The sequence below is a fragment of the Humulus lupulus genome, chromosome 9, assembly GCF_963169125.1.
Source record: "Humulus lupulus chromosome 9, drHumLupu1.1, whole genome shotgun sequence".
NCBI classification, from domain to species: domain Eukaryota; kingdom Viridiplantae; phylum Streptophyta; class Magnoliopsida; order Rosales; family Cannabaceae; genus Humulus; species Humulus lupulus.
Window position 1 is genome coordinate 7815099 of NC_084801.1, and position 11757 is coordinate 7826855.

Genomic DNA, 11757 nt, shown 5'->3' on the forward strand with positions numbered 1-11757 from the left:
GCCCCTCTTGCCTGGGTACAACAACACCATTAGAGAGAAGAAGAAGAAGAAGAAGATCCCTGGTTTGAATGAACCTCATGAAGCTGCAAAAGCCTCCTCGACCCAGGCGCCCCTTTACAGTGAAGAAGCATAATATCAGAACCCCAAGCTTGGATTGAGTTAGATATATAAATATATATATATATATGTCTATATATCAGCCATGGTGGTGGTTTCAGTATCAGTATCAGTTTCTATATAATCCCCTAATGAAAAAATCTACGAATACTCATAGAGCCAGACCCATCACAAATCATTTTCAATTCGAAAATATACGTACAAATCATGCTATGCTGTAAACAACCATGGTGGTGTGATCATCTACAATAACAAACCCCATTGGAATCCTCTGAATCAGACAGAGTTGTTCGTCGCCGATTGTCTCCTCTGCTCTTCGCATCGTAAGTCACTTTCCTTCTTCCCGCCAAATTTCGATTCGATTTCGATACCCTTAAAATCACTTTCCTTCTCCACGTTTTGTCATAGCCCCAATTCAAACTAATTAATGCTATTTTTGTAAAGTACTCGTTAAAAAGATGGTATTTTACAAAACATTATAGATGACTGAGAGTTCTTTAGTATTTTTCAAGGAAGAAAAGCAAAAACAAAAGTATTGCCAAAAATATGAGGCCACCTCCATCTCTGCACTCTAGTTTCTTCTCCTCCCTTAAACAGGTCTCAGTTTTTGCTTTCTTTATTCTGTTTTATGCAAGTGTTCTCATTGATGTTTCTTCTTTTGATTTAAAACATTCTTTCTTTGACAGTCTATAACTATCACAGGTTGAGAAGAGACTCAAGTTGGAAGAACAACAATCACATCCACAACCAGAACCATCCACTCACAGTTTATCAACACAGTCATCACTAAGCTCACCTATATATCTCCAATTGAACCACTCAAACCACAACCAAGACTCTTCTACACTCCAAGAAAGCAGTGAACCTCCTCAACAATTTCTCTCATGTTCCCCTGAGTTCCTCCCAACACATCAAATCCCAATCCAGTCTAATGTTCCAGAGCTCCCCAAACCAGTCACTGAAACCCAATCTGACCCGGTTTGTGATATTGAAGGGTTGATTCAACTTCTGGGTTTGTCTGAAAATGGTGAAGAAAGGCAAGAGGAAGCTTCTTCTTGCCATTGTGAGAATGGGTTTTACTCAAAAATTGCTAAAGTGAAGGGGCCAAAATGTGCCAAGGAAGTGGAGAGGTTGGAGGGTTGGATTGACTACTTTTTGAATGGTGGGAACGATGGGGAGGAAAAGATTGAGCCTTTCAGGTTGTCACTTTTGCTTTTGGGAAAAGCTGCTTTTGTTTCTCAAGGTGCTGATGGTGGTTTTGGTGGCTTGGAGTTCCCATCAACTATTGAGGAATTTTTACTCAATGATCCTCCTCCAACAACGTAGGCCTTCATCTTCCATGAATTATTGCATACTGTGTTTTTATTCTTGTTTTGTTCTCCTTACTTTTCTGTGATTCATTTCTCTTTCGAACTTCTTAAATTAACTAGTGTAGAAGGGATTCACTATCAACTAGTTAGTGATTGTACTCTTTCTTTTTCAAGAATAATAATGTTATGTCAAGTGAAAAAATGTCACATTGCATGCTGTAAATAAATGAATAAAGCATTCTTAAAAGTACTACAACAAGAGTTGTTTTTTCACTTCTCTAACTCTTCTTCTTGCTTTCAAGTTTCATTTTTGTGTAATTAGAATATGTTACGTGTACATTTAACATCCAGGAATGGAATTGGTAAAGCAGTATTATAATTTGTGAAGATGAATTTGATTGTAAACTCAAATTTGCATTGCTCTTGGATTAGTATTACATGGTGAAGTCTACAAAATGATTGTCACAATCCCTTTTTCTATACATCTGAGCTAAGAGCACAAAGCCTGAATCCTGACCTTAAAAGAACATTTCTATGCCATCAGACTAGTCTCTTGAAATACTAAATTTTAAGTTAAAATGAGGTAATATCAATGCACCAATAGGAAAAGAAAAGAAAGACACTTTTTTTTGGCTAATAAACATTATTTCTCATACTCTTCATAGCTTTGAAAGCATTGTCACAACATCTTTTATGTTGGGACGATTTTCAGGATTTGAGCTGGTGCAGAGCAAGGCTAGTTTCAGCAGCTCTTCTAGTATTTCCTTCTCTTGTTTGGAGACATTCAAAACCAGCTCTGGGTCTAGAATTTGAAGCATCTTATCTCTTCCATTTTCAAGCGCTCTCTCCACTAGTTGGCGCAGACTGATAGGTATCCCACTCTCTTCAATAAATCCTGTTGGCCTTTGCTTCGTGAAAAACTCCATCACAATTATGCCGAAGCTGAACACATCCACCTTTGTTGTGACTTTACTCATATATGCGAATTCTGATGAGAATAGAGACATGTTTTAGTCAATTGATATTGATTAAAGCGATGAACTCCAATGATTAGAAGTTTAGAGATGGAAGAAATACAGATGAATTCAAATAAGTTGCAAATGCATACTACCCTTTAACCATTATTACTCTTCTACATAGTCAATTTATTTATTTTCAAATGAAATTCCTGAATAAAGCAAGTATAAATTTGTTGTCATAACACCGTATTATAGTTCTTCTTAGATACCCTCATAAAAATGATACTAGCACTGCCAATCGCCTCTAAGTCTTCTGATTGGTACTCTACTACTCATGGAAGCATTAAATCTAATGGATAAAAGATGGAAGTCTGATTTATAATAGTTGGGTTGTGAAAGAGTTACCTGGTGCCATATACCCAACAGTGCCTTCGAAAGCTGATGATGATGAAATACTTCCATTTTGTTGATGAACACCAAGAATTCGAGCAGTTCCAAAATCACTCACATGGGCTACCCAATTTCCACCCAAGAGGATGTTGGAAGGTTTCAAATCACAGTGAACAATGGGAAAATCATGGCCAGAATGTAAGTATTCCAATGCATTGGCAATTGAAGTGCAAACATTGATTCTCTCTGATAATGTCCATCTTGATTGATCCACCCTATGGTTGTGAATGATGCTGTCCAAGTTCCCATTTTCCATGTATTCCAAAACTAAGGCCTTCAATTTTTCACTCTCCCAAGCATAGCCAAGTATCTTCACCAGATTCCTATGCCTTAGTTGGATCAGGGTCTTCATTTCTCTATAGAAGCACTTATCTGACTCAACAGAGAATTGCTTCAAGTTCAATCTCTTTATAGCTACAATCTTTTCATCTTCCATTTGGCCCTTGTAGACAGTGCTCAAACTGCTGGAACCTATCACATTGTCTTCACTAAAGAAAGTTGTAGCTATTTCTATATCCTTTCTATTGTACCTCTTGAGGGGCAACACCAAAGAGTTATCTGGTTCTGGATTCTCAACTTTCGTGGCTTTAGGAATCTTTGTGCACCAAAGAAGGCACAGAGCAGCTAACATGAGAATTAAAAGTAGAGCAACAGATCCAAGTGAAATGAGAATCACCACGGTTTTCTTTGATAACCGGTGTGAACCGGTCTGGCTGCACGCTTTCAGAAGTCTAGCTCCACAAAGGTTTGAATTCCCTGCCAAGCTTGATGTATTTAAGCTTTTGAAAATTCCAGCCTCGGGAACATGGCCGGCAAGGTGGTTGTAAGACAAGTTCAAGTGTATCAAGGTGGAAAAGTTGGAAAAACTCAAGGGGATGTTTCCCTCGAGCTGATTGTGAGAAAGGTCGAGAGATTTAAGGTGCTTCAAGCTGGCCAATTTTTCAGGTAGTTCACCATCTAAGCTATTACTTGAAAGGTTCAAGTTGGTAAGCAGGTCTATTCTAGCAAAAGCTTCCCCTGGAATTGGACCTGTGAGATTGTTGCTTGACAGATCAAGTGAAACTAAATTCTTGCATCCTTTGATGGAGTTGGGAATGATCTCGGTAAGTTTGTTATTCGACATGTCAATTTCCTGCACCATTTCCAACATGCCAAGCTCTTGTGGAACACTTCCTTCCAAGTGATTGAATGAAAGATTCAAATACATTTGCATGCCTTTTAGATTCGTGATCAGAGACGTGGGAATTGATCCCGAGAAATGGTTGTGGGAGAGATCCAAAACTGAAAGTCGACCATGACCTCCTAGGCTTCTAGGAATTGATCCGTTGAGCATGTTTTCATGAAGATATAATTCTGTAAGCCACTCAAGTTTTGAGATGGCATCTGGAATTGGACCTGTAAATCTGTTGCGCTGCAAAACGAGTATAGCAAGCTGTTTCAGCTCAGAAAATTGCTTTGGGATGCCACCTTCTAAATCATTGTCACGCAGAGAGAGACCTTGGAGTTGAGTGAGCTTAAAAAACTCTGGTGGAAGTTGTCCTGAAAAACTATTATCAGCAAGTGTCAGGGAAAAAAGGTTGGTTAAGTTACCAATCTCTGGTGGAATTTGTCCAATAAAGGAATTTGAGGAAGCATGGAATAGCTGGAGATTGAAGAGTTTGCCAATATCTGGTTTTAATGATCCACTAAAACTATTCCCTGACAAAGCTAACTTCACAAGATTTGAGCAATCAAAGAGGTCATCTGGGACTTCTCCATTCATTTTATTATTTTCCAAAATCAGGTAAGTGAGATTTTGCAACTGTCCCAAACCTTGTGGAATTTCTCCAGTGAAACTATTATTTGCTAAATCTATGCCTAGAAGTTTGGTGCAATTGGTGATACTAGATGGAATTGATCCCTCAAGGAGAGTGGAAGGCATGCTCAAGTTCTTCAGATTATGAAGCAATCCTATATTTGATGGAAGCTCCCCAGTAAGGAAATTGTTGCCCATACTCAAGTAAGTGAGATTTTTCAACTTTGTCAACGAAGGTGGTATTTTCCCTCTAAACTTATTGGAATGGAGGGTCAATATTTGTAAAGATCTTAGATGTTCCAGCTCAGATGGAATAGTTCCAGTCAACTCATTCTCTGAGAGTCCTAACTTAAACAACGATTTTAATCGAAACAATGAAAGTGGGATGGTGGAATTCAACCTATTTCCATACAACTGCAATTTCTCTAGATGAACCAACTCACCAAGCTCTGAAGGAATGCCTCCAGTTAACTTATTGGTATTTAGTTCAAGAAAAATCAGCTTCTTACAACGACCTATTTCAGGTGGTATTTCCCCATGGAAAGAATTCTCAAACAGTTCTAAGTACTCTAAATTTGACAGGTTACCAATCTCCAATGGCAGCACCCCAGACAACTTGTTTTGGCTCAAGTCAAGAGCTTGTAAAGCTCCTAACTCGCCAATAGATTGTGGTATGGAACCTACCAAACTATTTCCATATGCTACAAACATCTGAAGATTGATTAAACTCCCTATGTTTGAAGGGATAGATCCTGTGAGATTATTAAAAATGATTCCAAAAGCTAACAAAGAAGTACAGTTACAAATGCTCTCAGGGATACTTCCATTAAGAAAATTGGCACCTAAATCTAGAGACTGCAGATTTTTCAGGTTTCCTAGCTGTGGTGGGATATGACCAGAAAGAGCATTTAAATAAAGAGTTAGCTCAGAAAGTTGGGAGCAAAGTCCCAGTTGAGCTGGTATAGAGCCTGTGAATGAGTTTTGAGTTAAATCAAGAACCTGAAGGCTTGAAAGGTTGCCAAGGAATGCAGATATTTGGCCTTTGAGCTGCTTATCAACCAGAGAAATTGAGACAACACGATTCGATATGGGATCGCAGGCAATGCCGGACCAGTTGCAATGGTGGCTCGCATGTTTCCAATCTGCTAGTGCTCCAACTGGGTCACTGGTGACGGAGCTTTTGAAGGCTTTTAAGGCCTCAACTTCAGTTTCCAAGTTGGTTTGAGTTGATAGAACAAAAGTAACAAGAGCATAATAACCAAGTGTTATGATTATTAAATTCAATCTAAATCTTTGTAAGGAAGCCATTGCTATTAGCTGCAATAAGAACACTAAATAATGATTCAATCTAAATAACCATGTCTGTATTTATTGCTATATATAAATAAAATATTGGCAAGTAGTAAGACCCCATAATGTCAGTTGTATTCATATCAAGATATCTTACAGATGTGAAGTATGAATTCGAACAATGAAGACTTCAAATTTGACTTTTTGAAGACAAATTTTCTTACCCTGGAGATGAACTGACAGATAGAGATATATCACCATTATACAGATGTACAAAGCCTATATCTGATATAAAATAGGCATTAAATTCCAAAATGCTTGTCCAACCAACCCTACCTTTGGTTCCAAAAAATATGAAAAGGGTCTTAAGGTCTTTAGCTTAATCCATGTTATGTAACCAATTCACATGCATAGAAAATATATATATTCATTCCCATAATTCTATGGATTCAGTTATTTTATACTTAAAATCTACTATTCTTGCCATTATGTTATATTATTTACAAACTATGAATTGTGAGAAGAGTGGAGTGTTTGTAGAGTGAAGTTTGAATGATTGTACTCAAACCAAACGCGGTTTTCATTATGCAGTGTGCTGTGCTCAAGCACAAGTTGCATTTTCTATTTAAACACACACACACATATATATATATATATATATATATATATTGACAAACAACTTTTGAGCCCTTGTCTTTTTGCAAAGAGTTCTCCCATACCCTTCTCTTTTGCACTCTTGTCCATTTGCCCCATTTTTCATTTTTGTCCAAAAAAACAAAGTTTTCCCATTTTCTTTTTTAATAATTAAAAAATATAACTATAAATATATATATTTTTATATTTATATATAATATATTACTCTTTATTTGTATCATTATTTAAAAAACTAACTATCTAACTTTTTCCATTTTTGCTTAACGTATATTTTATACTGTCAAAAAAACATATATTTTATAAATTACTATATTACAAACATATATATATTAGTGAGTTTTTTTTTTCCAATATAGAAAATAGGTTTATTTTTCCTATATTTATAATATAATATTATAATAGTTGAAAAGAAAAAGCTAAAGACAAGTTGCAAGGCTCAAAAATGCTAATGGTTAGTTTGTGTGGGAGTGCCTACTTTGAAGATTGGATTCTACCGACGTGATAAGCGCAGATGATGGTCCACCATCCTTGTCTTAAAATTCTTTTTCAGAAGTTGAATCAGTATGGTCGCATTCCCACTTTTGGTGCTATCCTATCCATTGGTGTTTGTGATGGGATAGGAATTCGATTCACGGTCTCCGATGGGGAGTTTAGTTTGGTGGGAATGAGAATGTTCAATCTAACTCATATTTGGTAAATTTATTTTTAATAGTTTGGAGGTTTGTATTTCCCAGTGAATTCTATTTTTTAGTTTGATTTGAGGGTAATATTAACCTTTCTAAACACGAGTTATTTAAACTCCTTCTAACTTTACTCCCACAAACTCAAACCTCATACCAAACATCCCCTTAGGACCAAGCCAAGCCATCAATGATTCTCAATTCTATTTACAATATAAGAACTATTAGTGGCTGTACAATTTTGGAAGAAGAAGTATCGAACATTTTTACAATGAAAAGAAACAAAAATACCATCACTAACATTAAGGGACATGAGTACCACCACTAATATGGGATGTTGAAAATTGAACTACAATAAGGCTTGAACTTGATCAATCACACTGCAGAAAACTAAATCAACACAAAAGATTTACCCTGGTTTAGCTCCATGATTGGAACCTACATCCAGCAATGAGCTCGTCCACACACGAGTCCCATTCAATCCATTACAAATTAGTAAGAACACTACAAACCCAGCCAAAGCAATTTGTCTTTGGCAACTCTTATTCTCAAAACCCTTTCGTGAATATATCTCTCAAAACAAAACTCAACTAAAGAAAAACTTCTCTCTTACTTTCTCTCTGTTTCTCTCCCTGAAAAACACACCTCACGCTTGGTTCTAATAATATCTGCAATTTACAAAGAGTAAGCACATGCTAGTGCTCAAGAAAATAAAAAAAATTGGATTGAAGGAAAAACTCAGTAAAAATAAATCTAAAAGGCAAAATGGAAAGATTGTTACTATGAGAATTAACACCACATGGGAGACCGGCAATACGTCCCGATAATTAGGGAGACATTCTAACCTTGGACATGAGGTTACCAACCTAGGGTTTAGTTAAACATTAAAAATATAAATGAAATTTCTAATTCTTAGATTTATATTACAAGAAAATAATTCATTTAGCAAGTATACTAAGCAACACATATCTATTTAGTATACTTACTAACTTGGTGTTCCCAATATTTTTATGGATATTATATGAGTTTATTATACAATTTTTTTTTCATCAAGCCTATCGAAGTAAGGCAAAATCATAATATATCTAATTCTATCGAAGCCTATCGAGTCCTATCGAGGTTGGTGCTAAAACAACCATAAGTTTTATTCTATCGAGGCATATCGAAGCCTGTCAAGGAAGATGCTAGAAACAATCATATGTCTATTATCATCGAGGTCTATCGAGGAAGGGGCTAAATCAGTCATATGACTAATACCATCGAGAGGTCAGTCGAGGCCTATCGAGGCAGATGCTAAATCATGGTTTATGTCTCATTCTATCGAGGCTTATCGAGGCACCGTAAAACTGAAATATCTAATAGCATCGAGTCCTATCGAGGTTAATCGAGGCACAATAAAAAATAGACCTAACATATACTATCGAGTTCTATCAAAACTGATCGAGGTAGGTCAAAATTTTTGAAAAAAAAAACTCAGATTTCTCAGTTACCCAGCCCCGATCTATCTTATGAACAAAACATCAACAAAAAACTAGACATTGCAGATTAAAAAGAAAACCCTCACCTTCGCGTACTTGGGAGTTGTTTCGCCTACTTCAGAGTTGTTTGGTTCCCTCTGGGTGATTTCGGTCCGATGTTCAAGTGCTGGTTCCGAAGACCTCCGACAATGCTTCTCTTCTCTGATTTCGTTGGGTTGTGACAGATTCAAATGTGGGTTTTGAGAGTTATTTTGGTTCGGGACCAAGAGTGAGAGGAAATATAGAGAGACCGAAAGAGAAGGGAGAGAGTCGAAACAAATAGCAGGAGTATTTTGGGTACTAAGGTAAATAGTAAGACAAAAATGAGACATATAGGTGATAGTATATTTTTTTAAATACAATCTCCTTGTATGCATTAAAAGTCAAATTTCCCTTTTAAAATAGGGATAACTTCATATTTACCCGTTTTTAGACATTATTAACTAAATATACCCAGCAACAATATTTAGTTAATTTATACTCAGTTTTATAGTTATATTTCCTATACTACCCTTACTCAAATACACATAATTAGCTCTTCCTCCCTTCTCAACTCCACCATCATCGATTTTCCACCACTATCTCCACCACCATCGATTTTCCAACGATTTCTCCCTTTCCCATCGATTTTCCACCACCATCTCCACTGCACTGTTGTTCCACCATCTCCACTGCACTGTTGTTCATCGAATTTCCACTTCTGTTCCTCTGCCACAGCCACCCTATTATCTGTTTGGTGAGTTCTTCATTCTTTTGAGACTAAATTTCTCTCTTCCTCCCTCCTCAATTTTTTTTTTAAATTTTTTTGAAGTGTATGTGTTTGTTGCAATCATACATATAAATGAACATTCATGTGTGTATAAAAATTTACTGAAGTTATATGAAATTGAAGATTCCATATTGTACATAATTTAAAATGTCTTTTAAGTGTTTGTTAAAATTACTCAAAAAAACTGTGAATATGTTATTGCAAAATAACTGCCACTGGGATTATTATCATTATCATGGAGAGTTTTTCTTCATTTTCATAAATTTATAGTGTTAGGTGTTTGATAAAATGCCTCTATGTAAACTAGAAATTTATGGTATATCTAAGTGTTGGCAACTATGTTTGTTGATCTTTGTTTATATTATTTTGGATTTATATGTTTTTATTTTAATGCTACATTTGGCTCTTTGATTTGGAATTAAATATACTGTAATAAATTCTTAAACCTCTCTGATGTTTGACATGAGTGCTAGCCTTTTTGTCCAAAATTGTTGGTTTAATTCATTCTATATTTTCTATAGGTTTGTACTTGACAGACCAGGTCTTGATCTAAGTAAACAACCACCTGCGGTCTGCTTGAACAAGGAATTAGATTTTATCCTGACATTAAAGTTGAAGGTCTGTAGCTTTAACTCAATGAAAGCTTTCGTTGTTTGGCATGATTGTATTAGATATTATACTAAGGTTTTGTTAAATTAATTTAGAGTTTGTTTTTATGTAATTGTTTACCTAAATGAACAGCTGGGTTTGGTTAGAGCTGTTAAAATATTGTTTTGGTGTATTAATGAAACTCTATAAATACAAAGCTCAGTAGCTCAATCCATTACTTGATCAGAGCCTTTACCAAACACTTTCTATTCTTTACATGCTATCAGCCAAAAACATCGATCCTATTCTTCAACTTTCCCTTGTTTCTTTTACTTTCTTGATTCTTCAATGCCTTCCGACACTTCTCACAATAATGCTCCAGTGGTAGAATCTCCCGCTCCTCTAATGAAAACTCCTTTGTCTGGCTTCTCCGCCCTCACTGCTCAACTATTGTAGAATACAGAAGGTTTTGCTTCTCTTGACTAGCTTTGGCATATGTGATTGCACATTGTAGCTGAAGATCAGACTCTCTTAACTGCCTCTCAAGGGAATCAACCTTGTCAGAGGCACCGGCACCACTCTTAAGAAGGCCCAGCTCTTCATTAATCTCCATATTGGACACTTGGTTTCAGCATTTTTAGCCCTACTTTTTTCTTTACATATCCTCAATTCAAACTGCAATAACATTTTCCATTTCATTGATTATGCAACAAAGAGCATTAAGCTCTTCCTAACTACCATTTGCAGAATACTTTGCATTCAGCAGCAGAAACTCAGATTCTTTTAGCTCTTTATCAAGCAATCTGACCTTTTCACCCAAAGTAAAGGCTTTTGAATTGGCAAGAATTATTTTATCTTCAGCATCTCTCAATTTGGATTTTAGTTCGTTTGTCTATGCAACAAGCAAGTCATTAAATTTTGCATTGCTGCTTTCCAGCTTGCTCAAAGAATTTTCTTTAGCCTTCAGTTTTTCCTTGGAACCTTCAAGCTTTGATCTTAGCCGAGAAGCTTAACTATTCAAACTTTGCTGGAGTATCTGCAATCGACCCAACAACTCTTTTGAAATTCCCATTGAAACCACAACCATATTATCTGCCTCAAACAATCTTTCCCAAATATCTTCTGTTTTCATCTCCCATGAAGTATACTTCTTGTTCTGAGGAGACCATCCTTTGATTTAACTCTTCTTCAACTTGTCTTAAGTTGAGTGGAGTTAATGCAAAAAGATTATTGAATTGATTTTTTTTTTAAACATTTCTATCAAAGATAAACATGGTTGGGTTATTTTTTATTGCAGGAAATGGACAAGATAATATTATTTGTAGTTTTTAACGGAAGATGGAATGCAAACAACAAATATGTTGATCATGAGGTGAAAATATTGATGGTGGAAAAGGATATCAAGTACATGGAATTGGTAAAAAAGATATACAAAGAGCTTAGATTGAATGAAAGTTTGATTTCAACAAACTTGCTTTTTGATTCAAAAATGGATACAAGCAAAGGAATGAAGATAGAAAGTGATGACAATTTACAAGTCTATCTAAACTTGAACAAGACTATGGAAGAGTTGAAAAAATGTCTTCTCATTGTTGAAGTAGAATAGAGAAACCAAGCCCTTTCTTTGC

The 11757-nt window shown here is 35.9% G+C and overlaps 3 protein-coding genes across 3 annotated transcripts; 1 reads left to right on the plus strand and 2 right to left on the minus strand.

Moving 5' to 3' along the window:
• The first annotated feature begins 346 nt into the window (after window positions 1-346).
• Window positions 347-2274, plus strand: LOC133801858 (uncharacterized). Its single transcript, XM_062240087.1, has 4 exons — window positions 347-440; window positions 619-714; window positions 820-1439; window positions 2140-2274. The coding sequence occupies exons 2-4, from the start codon at window positions 664-666 to the stop codon at window positions 2144-2146; spliced, it is 678 nt and encodes a 225-aa protein (XP_062096071.1). The 5' UTR covers window positions 347-440; window positions 619-663; the 3' UTR covers window positions 2147-2274.
• Window positions 1821-6231, minus strand: LOC133801856 (LRR receptor-like serine/threonine-protein kinase FLS2). The gene is made up of 2 exons (XM_062240085.1): window positions 2792-6231; window positions 1821-2415 (listed from the first exon to the last, which is right to left on the minus strand). The coding sequence occupies exons 1-2, from the start codon at window positions 5937-5939 to the stop codon at window positions 2087-2089; spliced, it is 3477 nt and encodes a 1158-aa protein (XP_062096069.1). The 5' UTR covers window positions 5940-6231; the 3' UTR covers window positions 1821-2086.
• A 4334-nt stretch (window positions 6232-10565) lies between these two features.
• On the minus strand, window positions 10566-11261 carry LOC133799380 (WPP domain-interacting tail-anchored protein 2-like). The gene is made up of 3 exons (XM_062237401.1): window positions 11144-11261; window positions 10868-10957; window positions 10566-10750 (listed from the first exon to the last, which is right to left on the minus strand). The coding sequence occupies exons 1-3, from the start codon at window positions 11259-11261 to the stop codon at window positions 10566-10568; spliced, it is 393 nt and encodes a 130-aa protein (XP_062093385.1).
• Window positions 11262-11757: the final 496 nt, after the last annotated feature.